Source organism: Leucoraja erinacea, chromosome 26 (assembly GCF_028641065.1).
Source record: "Leucoraja erinacea ecotype New England chromosome 26, Leri_hhj_1, whole genome shotgun sequence".
NCBI lineage: Eukaryota > Metazoa > Chordata > Chondrichthyes > Rajiformes > Rajidae > Leucoraja > Leucoraja erinaceus.
The window spans coordinates 16681114-16704975 of NC_073402.1; the positions used below are offsets into that span (position 1 = coordinate 16681114).

At 41.4% G+C, this 23862-nt stretch overlaps 1 protein-coding gene across 1 annotated transcript; it reads right to left on the bottom strand.

Moving 5' to 3' along the window:
• Nucleotides 1-329: 329 nt before the first annotated feature.
• LOC129709699 (tissue alpha-L-fucosidase-like) lies at nt 330-12656 on the bottom strand. The gene is made up of 8 exons (XM_055656215.1): nt 12247-12656; nt 9606-9740; nt 8951-9088; nt 8242-8347; nt 6018-6218; nt 5141-5331; nt 3553-3652; nt 330-1629 (listed from the first exon to the last, which is right to left on the bottom strand). The coding sequence occupies exons 1-8, from the start codon at nt 12600-12602 to the stop codon at nt 1489-1491; spliced, it is 1368 nt and encodes a 455-aa protein (XP_055512190.1). The 5' UTR covers nt 12603-12656; the 3' UTR covers nt 330-1488.
• Nucleotides 12657-23862: the final 11206 nt, after the last annotated feature.

Consider the following 23862-nt stretch of genomic DNA (forward strand, 5'->3'; position numbering starts at 1 on the left):
CAAAGTGGTCGTCCATGTGTGAAATCGCACGAGGTGGGCAAAGTCCTGGGCATGGTAACCAATAGCAACCTGAGAGGACAGCTTCTTCACAGAAGGCATTTGGAATGAACCACCTGACTGAGGTAACAATACATTTAAAGTCATTTGGAGAGGCACATGGATAAGAAAGTTTCGGAGGCATTTGGGCCAAGATGCTCTATTACTCAATGACTCGATATTTGTTTGTTTGAAAGCTAGAATGTAATGGACAAAACATTATTGCTTACTCTTTATTAAGGACCACATTAACAGAGTTTCTGAACAAGACGAATATAGCAGCAAATAACAAATTATGTTTACAGGATAACTGTTTATTTACTGTGACCACGTCAAATAAAGTCAAACTGCAGAATTTACACAAATCAGCAAATGATGTAGAAAGCCCAATTACAAATAAAGGTATTGAAAGAGTTACACATCTTCCTTATTTCCAAAGCAAATCTGTAATATTAAGGTGAAGTTGGCAGAGAAAGCCGCCCTCTATGAGTGCCATCAGTGTTCTTGGAAACACCATGGGCATATTGCAGGTATGATTCTCTGCACTACCCGAGTGTAATTTTGGAAAGGAGCAATTGAAGGATTAATTTAAAAATCCTAAAAAAAATCACGTGCGTTTTCAATAATCTTCTGTTCAGTAAAAATATTTGATCGGATTATTGTAGAAGTTTGTACATCAAGTTTATTTTCAATAAAATTGTAAATAACCAGTAATAACTACTGGTATTACTTTGATTTCAGGCATTGTTTAAAAGCGTTAACAATGTGGATTTTTTTAATCCAAAGCAACCTTTATAAAACTGTTTAAAACTCAAGTTCGATCATGGACTTTCCCAGGTAGCACTTTTTAAAAAAAATTCCCAAGTCATGTGAAGCAATACAAAATTATGAAAGTATAAAAGTCACAGCATAGCCCATTCAACCTCAACATATGGAGTTTATAGTCAAAGATTTGTACTTTAGATAGTTTTTATTTCACCTTAGGTAATCAAAAATGCTGGAGAAACTCAGCGGGTGCAGCAGCATCTATGGAGCGAAGGAGATAGGCAACGTTTCGGGCCGAAACACTTCTTCAGACTGATGGGGGGTGGGGGAGGCGGGGAGAAGAAAGGGATAGGGATCAGTCTGAAGAAGGATTTCGGCCCAAAACGTTGCCTATCTCCTTCGCTCCATAGATGCTGCAGCATCCGCTGAGTTTGTCCAGCATTTTTGTGTACCTTTGATTTTCCAGCATCTGCAGTTCCTTCTTAAACATTTATTTTCACCTTACATTGTACTGAGTTGTCAGGTAATGTGCTTTGATTTATAAAATTATGTAATCTCCATTTTATCATGTATCATTCAATGTATAATTTTCATGCAAAAATTAAGTTTAATCATATTCTTTAATCACTTTCAGAATTATAAAATACATTCCTTTGTCATTCTCAGTAGAACCAAACTTTTTGCCGATTATGAAACACCTTCCATTTTCACTGTCCAGCCATTTTTTGAGGGAGCAGTAAATGGAGAAAGAGGGGACAGGGAGATGAGAAGGCCTTTGGTGGGAGAAGTCGTCCATTTCAGAGGTTTTGGGATTCCCAACATTGTCACCTGGAGAGATAGCACAAGAGCATGAAACGAGAACAATTCATAAGATGCATCTCAGTCTGGTGACAACTGGTTTCTTCTTGACCACATTATCCTGCAGAGTGGTGAACACAGTCAAGTCCATCATGGGCCTATCACTTCCTTCCACCCAGCCCATCTTCATGGTGCATTAGTATCAGGAAGTTGGAAGTGAAGGATGCCTGTTACTCTGACCATTCCCTTTACTCTACCTTCTTGGAGATGACAAAGGAGCTCAAAAGGCTGAAGTACAGCTTCTACTCTCTAACAGACTCCAGAATTAATCAACCCCTTCCAATAGGTGCTGTCATGTACCTTTACTCATAACTTTGCCTTATTCCATTAATTCACTTTTGTAATGTTTGCACGACTTCAGATTGCACTATAATCTGCACCATTCAGCTGTTTTGCATTTGTTTTTGTATTTATCATCACCATGTCTACCGTTTACTATAAACGTCATGTAAACTAGGAATTCTATGGTGCACATTACAAATTAATCCAAATCTGAAGCCTGGCTGCAGAATTGAAATGTAGAAATGTGTAGGTTTTTTCGTGCTTCTGGGAGATTCAAGTACGATGCCACTAAATCAGAAAAGGTGACAGAGGAAAGTCCTGGAACCCGACACAAGATGCTCTTGCCTGGACCTGCGTCTGGCATGACAAACATCGCAAACGTGTCAACATGATAAAACATGAAGCTTGATATACTGCATGGTATGACTTCAGTTGCAATAAATGTGAAATGTGTCATCAATCTAGACTTGGGGCACAAAGAGTATTAGTGAGATGATTTATTGCAAGGTCCTTTTCTCAAAGAGCCTTGAAATAAATTGCCAAACATTATTTTTAAACTCGAGGAAAACCGAAATGGGGAGAACGCTATTTAATTAATATATAGGTCAGAAGGAAACAGCAATGGGCCAAGTTTACTGAGGGTCTAATTTGCACTTTATGATCATAACATTTTAAGTATAAATTAAGTATAGATATGGAAGGATAAAGATGAGTGAGAAAAGAACTGTCAGAGTAATAAAAAAGACAGATTGCTGAATTGATGAGGAAAAAGCTGGAAACTATTGAGATGAAGGAAGTGGAAAGTTAATTGGGATTTTTAGCGTTTTTTTGGTTGTGTTATATTCCAGGCCAAGCCAAACATGCAACCTGAATAAAGTAGATTACTCGTGGGATATTGAAATATCTAGAATAAATAAAAGATGAAGCTAGAAATTTCAGAAAATGACGAAGGAGTAAAGAATATCTAACTGTTGACTACAACCCATTGTCAGCAGCAAGCGATGAATCTAGAGGATATTGGATTGCCCACAATAGCATGAGGTGGTCTGTAGATCATTTCTGAGTGTACTATATGTGGCAGAATGACTAGCTATTTATGCTTTTGTTACCAGCAAATAGGCAGAGAAATCCAAATAGAGAAAGCATGAGGGAGCTTAGACTAGAATAACCTTAAACATAGGAGGATATATTATAATTTCCTTAAGCAAAATACATTGTTTTCTGATACTTAACAAATATGGAACTTCTAAAAGACATCCTGGACAGACTAATGGAGACAAAAAAAATAAGGAGACTCAGAATGAAAAGGGACACAGCTGAAGAATAAAATATTGTAAGTGACAAAGAAGATAAACACGTAGCAAATGTTGGATAATTTAATAAAAAAGGAACGGGAGAGGTTAAAGAAGGAAAATTAAGTATACATTTGTAGGACAACAATAATCAAACTTAAATGTCTGTACAATTAGCAACCATGAAAACCAGGGCAAAAGCAAACATATTTGATGATGACTGTCAATTGGAACAGACTGAAATCATTGGAGACAACTGTGAAAGGTTGGGTAAAGAACAAGAAGTTGATTGGGAATGAAACAAGTTCTATATACTTACAGTGGTGTTTGGAAAGGTCTTTGGCGATTCCAGTTGCAGGATGTTGTCAATGGGCCACTTTGTAAATATTCCATAAACTGAGGATCCTTTACTGGTGTACCTAGAAAGAAGAAAAGAGCAGAATGCAGAGGTGAGCAGTGAATTAAAACACTGCTTGCCACAGAAGGCTGTGGAGGCCAAGTCAATGGATATTTTTTAAGGCAGAGATAGATAGATTCTTGTTTAGTACGAGGGTGAGGGGTTATGGGTGAAGGCAGGAGAATGGGGTTAGGAGGGAGAGATACATCACCCATGATTGAATGGCGGAGTAGGCTTGATGCCGAATAGCCTAATTCTGCTCCTATCACATGACCTAAGAGTCTTCTGTGAAACATGAGTGAAGCAAGCTCACAGCATGAGAATAGTTCTATAGCTATTGTGATGTGCCCTCTTGGAGTCTGACCCAAGTAGGGTATAAATGCTGCCATGATCTGGTTCAAGTGACTGATCCATTCTTCTGTATTTCAAGCAATTCTACACTTCCCCAATTATTCAGTCCTTATTAAATTAGTGGAAGTTGTCAAAATGAACACTGAACTTTCAATAGATATCATATCCTCCCCCCCCCCCCTCCCAAGGCATTACAATAAATTCAATTCCAACAAAGAATGACAGATCTGAAACATTGACCATTTCTCCTTTCACAGATGCAGCTGAACCCGCTGAGCTTTTCCAGCATTTTCTGCTTCAATAACTTCACTACCCAGCACCATTTCTGCTGGATTCCGACTTTATCTATCATTAGAGGAGTGAACAGTGGTATCTCCCCACAGTTCTAACACTCAGGTGATATCCAAAAGCTGGACTGCTAAAAGATATTTTCTTAAAACTAAAAAAAAATGATGAAACTGCGCCCCCTGACCAGGTTAATTTATATTTAAGATTTGAAAATTGGTGAATAATTGAGGTACTCCAGTAAAATGGAGTAGATTCAACTTTCACCTCAGGAAGTAATTCAGGAGTCTTCCAAGTTATCATCCTATAGACTTGAAGCTGAATCTATTAAAAAAAAATCACCAAAAGTAAATGAGTAGATGTTTGCACATTTTTCCTGTGTCCTCATGGGTTTCCTCCCACATCCCAAAGACATGGGGGTTTGTAGGTTAATTTGTGTCTAGAAATTGCCCCAGTGTATAGGGAATGGGTGCAAAAGTGGAAAAACAGAATTAGTGTGAACAGGTGATCGATGGTTAGTATGGACTCAGTAGAAGCCTGTTTCTATGCTGTATCTTTCAATCAATCAACTCACTTTTAATCATTTTGCTATTTACCTGAACTATGGGGTAATTTACAGTGACCAATTAATCTACCAGTATCTCTTTGGGACGAGGGAGGAAAGAAAATGGTCACAGAGAGAGTGTGCAAACTCCACTCAAGACACCACCCGAGGTCACAATAATTTTTCCAGATCCCTGGAGCTGAGGCAGCAGTACTAATCATTGCACCATCTTGCCTCCCATCTTTAAACATGAAGTGACTGAATATATGAATGAAGAATGATGCAAAGTGAAAATAAATAGTTGCTGCATTTAAACCTGATGGATATTACCATATTATGTTTGTAGAGTTCTCTTTCTGAACTCTCCATGGTGTTGATGCATATATTGCTTCACCATTAACACGCAGCCACTGTCCCAGGCCACGCAACCTTTCCTCAAAAATAGGAGCGATGGTGCCGTCTTTCGTTGGACCGATGTTGAGCAGGAAGTTGCCACCATAAGCAATAGTATCCAGTAAATTCTGCCAGAAAGAGAGAGATTTTGCAATGATCTCCAATACCACAGTTTCTGATTCTAATTCCAGGCTCATTACAACAATGGACCATTATATTTTGGCACAATTTCTCAACACCATCCCAGAGAACCGACTGGATTGCTACTGTGCACATCACCCAGTTTGCTAAATAAATAGTAGTATTTGCACATGATTAACTAGTTTTAAGCATCCACCATCATCACATAAAAATACTTTGAAAAAAAATTCCAATTATTTGAAAATCCCTTGCTTTAATCTAACTCAAAGCACCACCATTTTAAGGCAATCTTGCAGACTTAATTTTCTCCATAAATATCTGCTTGAAAGACATTGATTCAATGCAAACCAACCCACTAAAATGTACTTGGAATGGCTTTTCACTGTTACAGCTGGACTGAACACATTTTACTGTTGTCCTGATTGAATACTAATATTTCTGTCTATTTATTGCTAGGCTTAACAGTTGAACACAGCATCCCTGCACTGGGATCAGAAACATCCTGCTCAGAGTCAGTGGCACATGGGCCAATTGTTATGTCCACTACTGATTGAGTCACAAGTAGGAAACTATCTGATCTGTTTGTTTGCTGAGAAAGTTATCCCAATGCATTTTTGCCTGGACTCATTTTCATTCCAGTGATGTACCACATTGATTAACCTGGAGTACATACAGTGAGAAGGGATGGCAGATCCATCACGTCGCTCATCATCATATTTCTGCGATATCCCCATGACCTTTTGTCGACTGAGGTGCACATCTCCCATTTGTGGTTCTGTAGTTTACCGGGACTGTATTTGTCTTTGCAGTTGTAGAAGCCACCATGTTTACAACCACAGCCAACTCCCCAGCGGTCATTAGTTACCACAGTATCCTAGTGACAGAAATTATATATTTTTTAAACTTGTATTTAGATAGCAGTTTTACAACCACACCATGTTACCAAACACTTTACAGCACCGTTGTGGATAATGTAAGAAACATGCTAGCAGGTCAACACAAAGCAAGGTCTCAAAACAACAAGGAAATTAGTGATATTCAGTGAAGGATTATTGTGGACAGGGCATAACAGGAAACGCAATTTGATTACCAGCAGAATCAATGTGCAGGGGACTGGAATTATTTCAATACATTTGTCTAAATACCATAAAATGGGGTGGAAAGTATCCACACGATGAAATTAAATTTAGTGGAAAAGAAAGAACAAAAAATAGTGCAACTTTGTCAAGGATACCTGGGATGTCAATACAATTAATGCTGCAAGAAATGAAGAGAGCATAAAATGAAAAGATCCAATATGAAAACAATCAAGCTAGCCAACCCAGAGTACTTAGACAATCAAATTAGTGTGGGTATAGAAGTACTTCGATTTGATGTGAAAAGTGTGAACAAAAGTAGATAAGTTATTTTAAGAAGGCAATTCCATCCATTTAAAACAAACTTTTAAAACCTCAAACAATATAAAGTTGGTAAACACAACACCCAACTGCTTCAACACATAAGATGCTGCGCACATTTTGAGTTGGTGATTGTAAATGACCCAACATGTTTAAATAAGGTGAAGTTGCAGCTCCGTCATGCAGCTTGACATGATCTACAGACTCTCCCACAACTAAAGACCATGGCTACAAAATGTGGGGGGAAAAACATGGCTAATCAATTGTATGATAGGGGAATTGTTCAAACAATTCAGTTCGTACTTCCGGTGGCGCTGGTGCCAGCAGCCTCCACCTACAGCCCGGTATCTTTTTGTTTTTTTGTTTATTTAGTTATGTAAAAGTGTGTTTTTTTGTGTTTTTATGTGGGAGGAGAGGGCACGGTGCGGGGGATACCGTCCTTCAGCCGCTTCCTGGTGAGGACGCGTTTATTATTCGAGTCGCGTCCTCGCCCCCCCCCCCCCCCCCCCCCCCACAGCGGCCTACCTACCTGGATTGTCGCGGCCTTCCTGCCGGGATCGACCGGAGCTCCAGCAGCGGCAGGACAGCGCTGAAACATCGCGGGGCTGGCGATGCCTTACCGGGGGTCGCCGTCTGGACCTGCTGCACCGACATTCTGGAGCTGCGGTTTGCGGAGCTCCCAACGCGGGCGGCGCTGATCAACAGCGCAGGGTCCTGCGACTCTGCCCGGCTCGGCCTGCGGACTCAGGAGCTGCAGACTCCGGCAGCGGGAGGCGGCTGATCGGGAGGTCCGGGCCACTGAGGAGGAGGATGCTCACCGTCGGGGATCGGCGTCGGCGTTCCACCAGCCCGGCGTGAGGGCCTGAACATCGGGCCACCCGGGGCGGCGACTGCGGGTGCTCGGAAGGCCCCGACCACGGATGAACATGGAGGGGAGGCTGGCTGGACTATGGTGCCTTCCTCACCTTGGTGCCATTTATGTTATGTTGTGTCGTGGACTTTCTGTGTTTGTGCTTTTTTTTTTTTTTAATTCAGTTTCAATTTTATTTTTAATATGTTTTATTATTTATTTATTATTATTATATTTTTTTTTTATGATACTGCCTGTAAGGGAAATTCATTTTGTTGTTTCAAATTGAGACAATGACAATAAATTTGAATACAATACAATACAATTCATTGTAAAGCCAACAGCTTTAAATGAATAGCTGAAGAAGTCTGAAGAAGGGTCTCGACCCAACCATTCTTTCCCTCCAGAGATGCCGCCTGTCCCACACCGAGTTGCTCCAACATTTTATGTCTATCTTCGGCGTAAACCAGCATCTGCACTTCCTTACCACACAGCTTTAAATTATATCTTGTTAAACACAGAAGTTAAAAAAAAAAAACAGGTAAATGAGCCTAATCCCAAATAGGCCAATAAAGAAATTAAAAATGAGAAAACTGATCATTGTTAAATTATAATCATCGATACGGATCGCAAATATTGTTAATACATACCTTGACAGGACTATCATTGTAAAGCCAGGCCAAAAATCCAGTGGAATTCCAGTAAGTATCTGGTGCCTCCCAGTCCCCATCTGACCAGATTATATCAGGTTTATATCTATCAAAACACAAAACAAAATTCCGATTATTTCTAGACATTCATGCTGCAAAAACCTGATTCTATTTACCAAGGAATGACATTGTCTTCTTTAAAAATGCCTTAAAATCAACATTGGTTCTTTTGGAATTCAACTCTAGGGAATTACATCATCTCAATTCGTTTGAATGCAACATTAAAAGCACAAGATTCTTTCAGTAATAGTAATAGGATTAGTAATATTACGAGGCTTAAAATATAAGCAGCAAATGAATTATGTAACTGAAATTATTTTGTCTGATTACATTGTTGTTAAATCATATGGGGGAAATAAAAGATAATTTGATGCTTTCACCCATTCATGCTACACCAGAGTATATATTTAAAGTGGAACATTATGACAGCCATTTAGCTGCCTTCAAGTGAAATATTCCTGCTAATTTTAGCAATTTTTTCCATCCGGAGCAATTTGATTTTGATTTTCAAAAGACTCAGATCCCAGGTGCAAAGTTAATGCACCATCTACTGGTCTCTCTGATAAAGGCATAACACAAGAGACAAATGTGTTTATTAGTGATGAGAACATTTACAACAAAAGATTGCAAAACCATCATATGGCATTACCTTATGACCAGATCGTAGAGTTCTGGTAAAGTTTTTTCCACGACAAATTTCTGGGTCTTGAATTTGTTTAGCTTGTCATACAAGTAGAGAGGGTTAAACCACTCAAAGAGAGAATGGTACACTCCATAATATAACTTCCTATTGCAAAAGAACAACAATTTAGCAATATTAAATTCAGTTGGAATGTCAGTTTCTTGTACATAACCTTTGTACATGGTTAAAAATGGCCCATGTTTTGTTGCATGCTATCCAGTCAAAGACAAGATTTTACATGACTATAAACCTGACTATAAACCCGTGTAGCATGATATATTGAAACCCGTCCACAGCATTCAAATACAGGGTAAAGTTCGATTAAAGATAGTTCTAAGGTCTCCAATGAGATAGATGGGAGTTCAGGACTGCACTCTAGCAGTTGAGAATTGATAGAAATAAATGATTCTCATTGGCAGAAGGATCAGGAAATGTAGAGGCAATAATAAATGCTATGGGCAAACCAACCAAACAGGCGAGTGATTAGGATCTGGAATATGCTGCCGAAGGTAGCAGTGGAAACAGATTCTGTATAATTATTATGGGCTTCATTTGTTTGAATAGACCAGGGCAATTATAAATACAGTGAATCTTCCCCAAATACATAATATTAAATACAGACCGTCTACGAACAGCAGCTGCCAGATCACCCACTAGATCTCGATGTGGTCCTGTGTCAATGGAGTTCCAGTTCCAGGACACTGGCGATCCCCAGTTTGTGAACCCTTCATGGTGTTTTGTTGTCAGCACCACATATCTGAAAATATAAACCACAGGAAAACAATTAGTCATCAACAACCAAGGCCAAAAGGCAAGTAACTCTTAGATATATTTGCGTCATCTTTATTTTAGCTAAAACACAAACCAATGCTTGCAGTTCGAGCTTGGCATTTTAAAGCGTCTATAAATTAGAGTGAAATGTGTGAACATTTAGTGTGCTTTTAATTTAGATGTACTGTAAAGGTTACCTGTTCACGTGTTTTCAGGGTTACACACCGAGTCTGCGATGACCAGCAATCAACCATACACTAGTTGTATCCTACACACTAAGTAGAACTTACAGAACCCAATTAACCAACAAACCTGCACGTCTTTGGAATATGGGATGAGCACCCGTAGAAAATGCACTCAGTCACATGGAGAAATTACAAACTCCATACAGACAGCACCCATACTCAGGATCGAGCCCAGGACCCTGGCGCTTTAAAGCAGCAGCTCTGCCAATGCACCCTCTCATAGCTATGCCACAATGCTACCCATATTCATTGTGATGAGCCATCAAAAGTGCTTGAACATTGATAAGAGGAAACTGAATGAACAGTGTGTTTCTGCAATTCTCTTTATGTTTCAGATTTCTAATTCTGGTCAGGGCACAACTTCCAATAATGTACTGAAGAAATAATTCATGCTCATTCGCTTTTATTTTAACAATGGATTCAAAACCACTGAAAGTTAGTTAAAACACCATGCTTGGCACACATTGAATGGGGACACCACCCTGTGCACTCTACACTGAAAAAGGGTTCCGACCTGAAACAATGCATATCCATTTGCCCCACAGATGCTACCTGACCCGCTGAGTTTCTCCACCACTTTGTGTTTTAGAAACATAGAAACATAGAAATTAGGTGCAGGAGTAGGCCATTCGGCCCTTCGAGCCTGCACCACCATTCAATATGATCATGGCTGATCATCCAACTCAGTATCCCGTACCTGCCTTCTCTCCATACCGCCTGATCCCCTTAGCCACAAGGTCCACATCTAACTCCCTCTTAAATATAGCCAATGAACTGGCCTCAACTACCCTCTGTGGCAGAGAGTTCCAGAGATTCACCACTCTCTGCATGAAAAAAGTTCTTCTCATCTCGGTTTTAAAGGATTTCCCCTTTATCCTTAAGCTGTGACCCCTTGTCCTGGACTTCCCTAACATCGGGAACAATCTTCCTGCATCTAGCCTGTCCAACCCCTTAAGAATTTTGTAAGTTTCTATAAGATCCCCTCTCAATCTTCTAAATTCTAGAGAGTATAAACCAAGTCTATCCAGTCTTTCTTCATAAGACAGTCCTGACATCCCAGGAATCAGTCTGGTGAACCGTCTCTGCACTCCCTCTATGGCAATAATGTCCTTCCTCAGATTTGGAGACCAAATCCGCCAAATTTTGCTCAAGATTCCAGCAGCTGTACTTCCTCATGTTACACTTGCACAAGCTCAGCCATTCCACCCCATTGCCCCTTCCTTCTCGTTCTCAGAAGAATAGGTGTTGAGATAAATTATCGGCAGTGCCAGGTTCAACACATGTTCTGACAGAAAGGAGACAAAGTGCTGGAGTAAGGTAGGCGGGTCAGGCAGCATCGTTGGAAAACATGGATAGTGACGTTTCGGGTTAAGGCACTTCTTCAGACTGTTGGGAGGGTGGGGAGAAAATAGCGAGAAGAGGGGAGAGGCAGGACAAAGCAGAGCAGGTAATAGATAGACAAGCATGGAGCGGAGTTTGATAGATGGTTGGAACAGAGGTCAGATATAAGAGTTGGAAATTGTAAAGCTAGAGGGAGGAATGTCACAATAGGGGTGGGAGGTAGGTGGGGGAAAAGAGGGGGAGGGAAGTTTTGTAGGGAACCCCATCATGGATAGCACGTTAAACAAAGTTTTTCACTGTGTCCATGGACACGTGACAATACCAAAACTAAACAGGGAAAGGTGCAGGAAGGAACTGCAGATGCTAGTTTACACCCAACATAGACACACAATGCTGGAGTAACTCAGCGGGACAGCAGCATCTCTGGATAAGTGCCAAAGTCTGCTTTGGTTCAACATCCTGCACCACTGCCCTGGCCGGTTTCAGCTCTGCTCTAAGATCTTTGGTTTCAGCAGCTGATGCTGGCGCTTGTCATGTGACCGGTCACATGAACGAGAGATCACGTGAAGCTCGGGCTAATTATTCAAACTCAGCAATATTGTAAATTAAAGATCCTATAAGATCTTTGCTGTAAATGTAACATTGGCGACATTGCCTAGACCGGACAAAACACTTCTCTAGTCAAAAATAGATACAAAAAGCTAGAATAACTCTGCGAGGCAGGCAGCATCTCTACAGAGAAGGAATGAGGGACTTTTCGGGTCGAGGCTCTTCTTCAGAATAACATCTCTAGTCACCCATATATTTTATCAATAAAGACATTTTTACACCAAATCTATCCTTTCTCGACACTGAAACTCGGTGGCTGCTGACATTTGCTCTGCTTTGGCTGCGCTTTTCACGAACCTTGCTCCGGATTCCTCGAACAGTTCCGCCCATTGATCCGGGTTGAAGAAGGTGGCGGTGAATTCTGGAGCGAACTCGCTGTATTCGAACCCCGGTGGGTAGTTCTGTTCCATAAACGCCACATAGCTAGATTCCCTCCTTCCCTTCCAGTTCCACCAAAACCACTCGCTGCCGAAGCTGGGCACGGAAAACACTCCCCAGTGGATGAAAATCCCAAACTTGCTCTCATCGTACCAGCTGGGTAAAGGCCTGCTGTCAAGACTCTTCCAGTTCGGTTGGTAAGGGCCATCGCAGAAAGCCCTGGAGCATAAATACCCGGTAAGGCAAATAAAACTCAAGAAATTATTGCACCCCATGATCTACATCCTTTGTAAATGGAACAGGAAATGATCGCTCCTGTTACGTCACTTCAAGCAGAGACTTTCAACCAAAGATCCTATAGCGGAGCTCTGCTATAGGATCTTTGCTTTCAACCAAAGATTATAGAGCGGAGCTCCTCTCGTATATTTGCTTTCACCATGCAGCAAGCAATGCAGAACCAAAGAACTGCAGATGATTGTTTTCCCCGGAAAGGCACAAAGTGCTGGACACTCAGCGGGTCAGACCAAAGATCTTTGGGTCAGACCGCAACTCTGGGGAACATAGGATCTTTGCTGGGGAACGTGGATAGATTACGTTTCTGTTCGGGACCCTTCTTCAGATTAGCATGCAATTCAATTAATTGTAAATAATCCCGGTTTATCAAATTTGTGAATTTAAACATTTCTTCCTCGGTGAGCATTTTCATTTAAAAGTAGCAATGTCCTCAATTCACTGTGTGGGTTCTATCCATGTCTGTGCTCCCAAAATGCAACACTTCACATTTTTCTGTTAAATTCTATCAACCATTCCTCCGCCCACCTGCCCAACTGATCAAGATCCTGCTGCAATTTCTGACAACCATCTTCATGGTGGGACATGGTCATATCTTGGAGTTTCCTGCTGAAACCCAACCCAAATCTCCCCCAAACATATTTCTACATGTCTGTTTCAACAACGTTTGTACAATGCAAACTCTGGGAATTAAAAAAAGCTAGAATGTTCATATCTTTAGCAGACATGCATTATAGTCTGTAGGTAGGAAAATAACAATGAATAAAATCAATCTCTTACAAGAATGTTTTAATTTATTGCTTTATGTAATGACACCTGGTCACGTGTGGTATATTTTGGTTCACTTTCCAAAGAATGAATGGCCCTTTAACATAACCTAAAAGTTAAACATGCCTGAAAGTTGTGTAAATAGTTCCACTTGAAGAATTAACATTAAAAATACACAAAATGACACAAAGTATTAGAGTTTGACCTCAGTAGGTCAGACAGCATTGCTGGAGAACATGGATAGGTTAACATTAATAATACATGTTATGATAAGCACCTACCTAAAAAGTATAAAATCTACCCTTAACCTTCATCTGTCAGATCTATCCATTGTGTTATTTTTTCCACACTATAGAAATATAATTTATTTTCTTCTGAACAGTGTAAAATAACATGGCTTATTTCACAAATAATTGCATTGATCAAAGCTTTTAAACTTCACAGCTCCGATCAGTCAGGCAGCTTGCCTGACTTCCATTATTAGATCAGCAGAAATATACCTCCATGAAATATTGGAAAGGAACAAACCTTAGCCTCTATCACTAACTGTACCCCTGCCACTGACTCCACCCCATCGCCTGGTAATAAAGTAATACAGCAATTTGGAAGTACCAAGCAGCTCTCAATATACTCCTTTATCAGAATTGTGCTTTAATCTATTTCCAATGCTCCACTCACCTGTTGATGCTCACCTGCTGATAAAACACACCCATGCCTTTGTTTCTGGACTTAATTATTAGAAGAACTGAAAATACTATTCTTTGCCAATGATTTTGGCCAATGCTAATCCAGTTTGAGCTGTATATTACGACAGGATGGTATGGATAATCAATCCACAATAGTCAATTCTGATATACTTTGTGTTTCATACCCAGTGAAAATACCTGCAGACAGTGAGGTGGTGCTGAAAACAAAATGACAATTTGGTGACAATAATAACCAAGTACAATGGAAAATGTTCTGTCACCTGCAAAGCCTGAAATCTTAGTAGCAAAGCCAGGTAATAATGTTGATGGATAATGTCATAAATTCTGCCTGTAGTATCATTTCACAAGTTGAATTAACATGACAGTCAATTCTTTTTTTTAACCAGAATATTACATTTCTAAAATGATTCAAACACAAGGGCTCTATATTTTTGTTCATGTCTTTCATCTGGTTTATAAACATACATCTTGAAGACCATTTTGAGCAAAAAAAAAGTTTATAAAAGTTGAAATGAGTACAGTACAGAAGCTCATTGGTCCAATATGCCCACACAGGCTCTCCACCAGAGCAACATGATGGTGAATACTTGAACATAAATACATTTTAACATTACACTATGACTGAAACAAATATATTAATTTAACTCCAATTCTGTGCATCCATTTTCTCTTTAACAAACGTGCCGAAGAGGTTCTTCGATATAGGCTTTAGTCTCTTATAGTTTTAAAAACATACAATATCCAACATGGAACACTTTAACAAAGCTATACAATAGAATGTCAATAATCTGAACAATTACCATCCCACCTTTCCTATTGAACAGAAACGAGAAACAACTAATACAATTGTTATCATTAACATTTTAAGGGGCAAATAAATTTCAAATTGATACAACTTACATTTTGAACCCCTCGGTTAACTCTTATACTTTTCTTGCTTTAATAGAAATGACTCAGCACAGAATGGTCCTCAGTCACTCTTGTCAACGGTATCATAAACTTAGACTTGTTCATCTTCGTCAGCCAGGATTTCTCGTGCTGCATGAACTTGGCAGCTTTCTGGATCATCTCCCCCAGAACTCAGGAACTCAGTCTCGCCATCAGGCTCTCTAGAAATCCAGCCAGACTCTTTGACACTTTCCTGAAATTCTGTATTATGGTCTGTATGTGAATCTAAGTCGATAGGCTCATCAGAATTCGTTGCATCTATGCAGTTAATGCACAGACCTAAAGATGTGGCAACATCTTGTGCAGTTTTGGTTGCAATGCCAGTGAATGGCTTCTTGCAAACTTTGCAAGTAATGATGTCTCTAGATCTGTGGACCTAGGAAAAGTTCAAACAATGCAATGACATGAATGAAACGAGAAGGAAACACAAAATATTATTAGGAACAAATAGAACTCATTGCTCTTGATGATCAAAGTTTTAGACACATTGTAAATGTTGAGGAGAATAAAATGATGAATTTAAGAAAAAGTGAAAGCAAAGTCCTGTTGCAATGCTGGCAAACAGTACCAATTAACATCAAGACTCAGTACTTCAAGTTCATTTGCACCTCTGCTAAATCATAAAGATTCACTTTTTACAATGGAAAGAGACACAACTATGATACTAAGGCAAGATGCTCAGAGATTCAGGCAAAATAGATATAAAAGGTTTAGAAATTCCTTTAAATCATAAATGGTCTGTGATTTAATGGCTGTTTAATGTTAAGTAAAGCTACTTGTAGACATATTAAGGGGAAAGATGAATATCATAAAGGAAACCACCAAAACAGATCATGAGGCAGAAAAAGAATTCCACATCACATTTGATGTTATCCAAGAGATAATGCCAATATGGACCAGGTGATATTTCTGCCACCTCCCCATTATTATTTACATTATTGTCCAACAGGTGTTTTTTCTCGCTTCAGAAAATATAGCACAAGCAGGATATTGAGTTCCTGTCTACTGCGACAACAAAAAAAAAAAAAATCAACTTTAGTAATCAGCAAGACCTTACACTCAGGTGGTGGTTGCGGAGATGCTCAAGTCGTGTGAATCGTTTGTCACAGGAATTGCAATAATATGGTCTCTCTCCTGTATGTGATCGTAGATGTCGCTTCAAGTCAGATTTCCTCTTCACAGTATGTGTACAGAAAGGGCACTTGAATCTCACCTTTCGTAATACATTACCGTCTCCTTAGAAAGAAATTCAGACTTAGTGTGATCTTTAACCAAATTGAAAATATCCGTAGCTGTAAATATGCATATGACCACGGCATATAATGCAAATAGAAACACGAATCATAATAACAGAACATTACTGATAAATATAACATGGTTGAAAATTGACAGATGCTGAAATGTCTGACACTGGAAGTTAAATTATCTTTCTTATAGTATGTATCAAGTTATTATTTTCCTTCTGTATATATAACATTTTCTTCTTAACCTAAATATGCAAATTTTGAGCAATATTTGCATTTCCTGCTCTTTCTCTTCACAAGGTTTTTTGCTTTCTTGGATAACCCCTGCAAAATGTCTTAGAATGGTTACTAATTGTCCATACAAATGGAAGCAGTTGCAGCAGTCATCAGAAATTGATGAAATGGAGAACAGTGACTTCCAAACAAATGAATGGACTTTTAAAGTTACTCCATTCAGCCAGACTTGTATGCAGGTGAACAATATATTAGTGGTTCATGGCCATCAGATTTGTAAGGCAAATGATAAAGCAGAGTTCCATTAAGACAAGATACCCAGACACCACACACCAACAACCTGACTCGATCTTTGTCATTAAAGGACTGCTATGCCTACCTGCTATTTCTCTTTTCCATTTATCTGCAACCTCCACAATTTTAGGTATTGATGGATTACAGATTTCTGTCTTTCGATCTCTATTTTGAGAAGGTTGCTCAATTGAATCACTGAAATCTTGTAGCAGAGGCAGCATATCTATCTGCTGATGCCTGAAAAAACTCACTGGAAGGGCAATTGATTCCAAACCTGGTACCCTCTTCTTATCACTGTATGGAACAACATTTTTGTGTTCAGATGTTCTTGCATTTGCACCTGAAACACACAAGGTACTAGCTTTGTAAACAGCAAGTTCAGAAACATCCATATGCTCTTGATTATTGGCGATAGAAATTGATAACTGGTCTCTGGAAAAGGGAAGGCTTGAAATTGCCTGATGAAAGTTGAAACTTATCCGGGATTGCCCAACAAGACATCCAAGATTGGAGTTCTTCTGAGTACGGCAAGAATTAGTCTCCAGATTCTGGCTGATGGTGTGCAAGGATATTGCTTCGCCACATGTAATCTTGCCATTATTGGAATAATTTAAATATTTCTCTTTTATACTTATGTCCAGTGATGATTTGATGAAGTTCTTGCAAACAGTGAACACATCTGTCATTTGCAGGTAGCTGGCTGCTGACATCACATCAATAACATTTTGGCTTGAGAGTGACAATGTTCCTGAATATATGAAATCCAAAATAATTGCAAATGCATCTGCAGAAAAGACATTGAACGTGGCTACAGTAGGCTGTCCCGCATCCTGGGCACTATGCAGAAGTAGCATACGGAAGTAACCACAGCTGGCAAATAAAACATTACGGTGACCCTTGAAGACTCTTCCCTCCACAATGATGCTACAGTCACAAAACATTTCTTGTTTGCGCTGTTCATTTAATTGTTGAAATAAACGGGCTTGGTGTGAGGAGATCTCCATTCTGAGAGCTGCCTGAGGTGACACGAGTCTGTAACAGATATGAAAAATATTATTTTGCTAATATTAGAAGGAAATCCATATCAATACTAGACACCAATGCAATGCCCTCCATAATGTTCGGGACAAAGATCCATCATTTATTTATTTGCCTCTGTACTCCACAATTTGAGATTTGTAATAGAAAAAGATCACATGTAGTTAAAGTGCACATTGTCAGATTTTAATAAAGGCCATTTTTATACCGTTTAGTATCACCATGTAGAAATTACAGCAGTGTTTATACATAGCACCCCCCCCCCCCCCCCCCCCCGGGCCAATTCAATCACCCGAGCCAATTCAATCACCTGATCTGAACCAAATTGAGCATGCCTTATATGCAGTAGAGAAAACTGAAGGGGACTAGCCCCCAAAACAAGCATAAGCTAAAGATGGCTGCAATTCATGGACATCACCAGTTGCTGGGTGTCTTCTCTGGTGATGTTCTGCCAGGCCAGTATTGCAGCCATCTTTAGCTTATGCTTGTTTTGGGGGCTAGTCCCCTTCAGTTTTCTCTACTGCATATAAGGCATGCTCAATTTGGTTCAGATCAGGTGATTGAATTGGCTACTCAAGAATTGACCATTTTTTAGCTTTGAAAAACTCCTTTGTTGCTTTAGCAGTGTGCTTAAGATCATTGTCTTACTGTAGAATGAACTGCCGGCCAATGAGTTTTGAGGCATTTGTTTGAACTTGAGAAGATAGGATGTGTCTATACACTTCAAAATTCATTATGCTACTACCATCAGCAGTTGTATCATCAATGAAGATAAGTGAGCCAGTTCCTTCAGCAGCCATACATGCCCAAGCCATAACACCCCCACCTCCGTGTTTCACAGATGAGGTGGTATGTTTTGGATCTTCGGCAGTTCCTTCTCTCCTCCATACTTTGCTCTTGCCATCACCCTGATATAAGTTAATCTTCGTCTCATCTGCCAACTAGACCTTTTTCCAGAACTGTGGTTGCTCTTTAAAGTACTTCTTGGCAAACTGTAACCCGGGCATCCTATTTATGCAGTTAACCAGTGGTTTGCATCTTGCAGTGTAGCTGTATTTCTGTTCATGAAGTCTTCTGTGGACAGTGGTCATTGACAAATACACACCTGACTCCTGAAGAGTGTTTCTGATCTGTCGAACAGGTGTTCGGGGATATTCCTTTAATATAGAGAGAATTCTTCTGTCATCAGCTGTGGAGGTCTTCCTTGGCCTGCCAGTCCCTTTGCGATTAGTAAGCTCACTAGTGCTCTCTTTCTTCTTAATGATGTTCCAAACAGTTGATTTTGGTAAGCCTAAGGTTTGGCTGAGGTCTCTAACAGTTTTATTCTTGTTTCTCGGTGTCATAACAGCTTCTTTGACTTTCATTGGCAGAACTTATGTCCTCGTGTTGATAAACAGCAATAAAAGTTTCCAAAGGTGATGGAAAGACTGGAGGAAAGACTAGGTGCTGAGAGCGCTTTTATACCTGCATAAAGGAGGCAATTAAATTCACCTGCATAAATTATAAATGCCTGTGAAGGCATGTGTCCCAAACATTATGGTGCCCTGAAATGGGGGGGGGGGGGGGGGGCTATATGTATAAACACCGCTGTAATTTCTACATGGCGAAACCAAAATGTATAAAACTACCCTTTAAAATCTGCCAATGTGCACTTTAACCACATGTGACTTTTTTTTATTACATTTCTCAATTTGTGGAGTACAGAGGCAAATAAATGATGGGTCTTTGTCCCAAACATAATGGAGGGCACTGTATAATGCAAGCGATTCAATCTAGCAGAACTAGGGTCTGAAGAAGGGTTTCGGCCCGAAACGTTGCCTATTTCCTTCGCTCCATAGATGCTGCTGCACCCGCTGAGTTTCTCCAGCTTTTCTGTGTAACCTCAAGAACTTAAAAGACCTTGTTTGCTTTGCTTTCTGTCATCCTATGGAAGGGGATGACTATCCAGAGGTCACAAAATTAAAATGTGCATGAAAACAACCAAAGGGTAAATTCACTCCAACCTCTCATAAGGACCTAAATACTATTATGGAAGCACATTTTACTTTGAGACCAAGCTTTAGTAGGATGCAGCCCTAGATTAAATAAATGAAAGGGTTTAAGCTTAGAAAGATGAGAAGTGAATCCACATCTCATGTTTTTTTATGTTGCATCGAAAAACTTGTTTATATCTAAGACCCTCAGAAATGATATTGGCACAGGTGATAGGCCAAATTAGGCTTTGCATTTCCCCGACTCTTCCAGCCCCATAACTCTCCAGGAATATCATACACTGGCTGCCATGCCTTAAGCTGTCTTGGATATGCCCTGGTATTCTCTCCAAACACCTTACCATCCACTGCTGTAAATGACTGCCGATTCCCACTTTCAACCGGTTCCTTAAACCGTATTTCTCATGGCCAAATCAACCCTTTTTATAATAAAACCATAAAGCAAACTGAAAACACTCAGCAGAGCAGAAACCAAAGACGAACAGTTGACATTTCAAAGACCATTCAGAGACCTGCTTGGCGTTTCCAGCACTTTTTGGGTTGTATTTTTAGGTGACGCGCTATCAAGTTTCGGCTGATCTATGAATCGTGTTTCGCCCTGCGATTGTGTGACACTATTCCAGTGCGGGCTGCTGGATGGCTATGTTGTCGCTAACGGACTAGTGCAAGGATTGGAATGATGGTGATGGGGAAGGAAGGGCGATGATAGAGAAGGATGGTAATGAGGGAGGAAGGCCAGTGTTGGAGAAGAGACCACTTCATGGCGTTCCAAAATTCCAACTTCAGCTCTTGATTCTTGCTGGAAAATGTGCGAATAGTGCTTCGCTGAGTATGAGCAGAAATGGCCTCACACTTCCCTTGATCTCACTCATTGGGAGCAGTCCAACTGAGGGCATTAAAGTCATAACATTGAAGGTAGAATTGGTAGACAAGTTTACTCTTTGTAAATAAACATGTAAAGGTTTCCCCAACACGCAGGCGATAATTGCGTTTGCGACCAGGGGGGAGGATGTGCGGAGCTGTGTTTGACCTGCGTGAGCTGAGTGCACACCTGCCTGTGAAGCAAGGTAAGAATTGCCAAGATCCAATCCAGGGTGTGAATGACTCTTGATTCCAACTGGCCGGGTCAATGGTGAAACAGAATGGCGGCGGCGGCAACAGTGAAGAACGCCCAGGTTCACCCGCCCGCGTCCGACACCCGCGCGGCGTGGGCGGACCAACCGCCCGCGCACGAGACCAGCGCCGCGCGCAGCAGCCCGGGTGGAACCAAAGATGCTATAGCTCTGCTATAGGATCTTTGGGTGGAACGGTTACGAGCGCAGCATCGGTGGGTGGGCGGCCAGTGCAGGGGCTGCATTATCTGCGGGAGGGAGGGGTGGGCGGCAGCGGCAGCGGCTGCGTGTCTCTGCCCTTCGGCCTTTCATGGGCTTGTTGCTATTACCTCCACCTCGGGCTCTCATTCAAGCGGAGCAGAAAACCCCTTACCCGGGACAGACGACGCTTTCCACCCAGTCCGACCCGGACGTGCTTTTAACGCCTACATGTACACCCGGTGGCGCTGAAGAGGCGGAGTGCGACAGATGGCGCGATTTTTATCCAGAGAACCGCGCTTTGACTGCTCTCCAACTTCCTGGTTTTTACTAGGGTATTTTGGAAAATCAGGCAGCGTCTGTTGCGGACCGTCCCTCGGGTCGCCTTCCATGGCAGCAGGGGCGTCGCTCCTTCCGTCTACATAATAGGTGCAGGAAGGAACTGCAGATGCTGGTTTACACCGAAGATTAGCAATGTTAGGAATTTTTGAGATTTTAAAATCAAGTCTGCAATTTATCCCATCAGATAAAGCATAAAAAGAAGTTTAATTTGACACCTAATTCACTTTCATGTCTTCAGTATTAATAAAGCTATGGCCATTTACATACTCGGAAATTAACATCTTGTTCCCTATAGGGAGGTTTCACGGCAGTCGACCCGGATCAAATGGAGTACACGCCATGAACTGCAGGTAGGCACTTACCATTGCTTCCAGCGTATCGGGCCCGTTAAAACCCCACCGCTGAAATTGTCTATTTTTGCACTGTAAATAATTATGGATATCGGGATAAGCGTGTGAGACATTTAGCCAACTGCAGAATTCCAAAAGTGAGGAGAAATTACGGTAGATAGAAACGAGAGCTGAACAGCCAGAGTGCTTGGCGAACATTGTCCGTTTGCTCACTGCATTTCAATTCAATTCAACTTTAATGTCATTGCACAAATACAAGTATGGGTACAAGGAAATGCAGTTTAGCGTCGGTCCGTAGTAATAGTGCAATATAGAAATAAAAATACAGAATAAGCAAACAATGTGGACGGAGAGACTGGAGAAATCTATCGGCGGGACTCCGAGTTCAGCAATGTGATAGTGTTGTTGTAGAAGCTGTTCCTCATCCTACTAGTACGAGACCTGAGGCTCCTGTACCGCCTCCCTGATGGGAGGAGGGCAAACAGTCCATGGTTGGGGTGGGAGGGGTCTTTGATAATCTTCCCGGCCCGTCTCAGACACCGTTTTCGGTGGAGGGCATCCATGGCAGGGAGCGGGGCACCGATGATGTACTGAGCGGTTTTCACCACCCGTTGTAGTGCCTTCCTGTCCGCTACGGTGCAACTGCTGTACCATACCGTGAAGCAGGTGGTCAGGATGCTTTCGATGGTACAGCGGTAAAAGTTGGTCAGGATCCGGGGGGACAGGTGAGCTTTCTTGAGCCTCCTCAGGAAGTAAAGGCGCTGCTGCGTCTTTTTGATCAGCTTGGAGGTGTTGAGGGACCAGGACAGATCCTCCGAGATGTGTACCCCGAGGAATTTGTAGTTGGAGACGCGCTCCACCTCAGTCCCGTTTATATGGATTGGGGTATGTCTGCCCCCTCTGATCTTCCTGAAGTCAACAATAATTTCCTTCGTCTTCTTGGAGTTGAGGACGAGGTTATTGTTGGCACACCAGGCTGTCAGGTGCTGGACCTCATCCCTGTAGGCTGACTCGTCGTTGTCACTGATCAGTCCTACCACCGTGGTGTCGTAGGCAAACTTAATGATGGCGTTGGAGCCATTCTTAGGGATGCAGTCATGGGTGAAGAGGGAGTAGAGGAGAGGGCTGAGCACACAGCCCTGAGGCACGCCGGTGTTCAGTGTTATAGTGGAGGAGGTGAGGTTGTTGACCCTAACAGACTGCGGTCTGTTGGTGAGGAAATCCAGTGTCCAATTGCAGAGGAAGGTGGAGATGCCAAGTCTGCTGAGTTTGGTGATCAAGCTGGCAGGGATGACAGTGTTAAAGGCGGAGGTGAAATCAATGAACAGCATCCTGATGTAGGTGTTATTGCTGTCCAGGTGGGTCAGGGCAGAGTGTAGGGCCGCCGATATGGCGTCCTCTGTAGACCTGTTGGTCCGGTAGGCAAACTGATGGGGGTCCAGTGTGGGGGGGAGGCTGGCTTTGAGGTGAGCCAAAATCAGCCGCTCAAAGCACTTTGCAATGACAGGGGTGAGTGCCACTGGGCGGAAATCGTTGAGACTCCCTGTAGCTGATTGTTTGGGCACCGGCACAATGGTTGATGTCTCGATGCAAGTGGGGCCAACACCCTGGGCCAGTGACAGATTGAAAATGTCAGTGAAGATCAGGGATAGTTGTCCAGCACATGCCCTGAACACCCGCCCGGGGATGCCATCGGGGCCGGCAGCGCAAAAAATCAACATTTTGGCGGTTTTTAACAGGTAGGAAAGTCGCGTTTCTAGCATTAATAACATATACCGGAAGTGATGGATGTCTTCCAGTTGGATTTAGCGGCTCCGTGCGTCGAGCCCTATGACCCAGTGACCTTTCATGCAATCACCCTATTGATTTTCCATTGACTTAACACAAAAGCTGTGATCGAGGACAGTCTAGCCCATAACTTTATTAAAAATTAAGAGAACTGAAATAAAATTTCAGTTATTTTAGATTGAAGAATTCTGAAACAAATATTAAACAATCTTACTTGGACATGAAATTAA

Excerpts from the sequence above, each read along its gene's own strand:
- LOC129709699 (XM_055656215.1), bottom strand. The coding sequence starts at position 12,602 with ATGGGGTGCAATAATTTCTTGAGTTTTATTTGCCTTACCGGGTATTTA. Across the intron at positions 9,089-9,605 it reads GCAGCTGCTGTTCGTAGACG|GAAGTTATATTATGGAGTGT; the intron begins GTCTGTATTTAA and ends CTTTTGCAATAG. Across the intron at positions 3,653-5,140 it reads AACTCTACAAACATAATATG|GTACACCAGTAAAGGATCCT; the intron begins GTAATATCCATC and ends TCTTCTTTCTAG.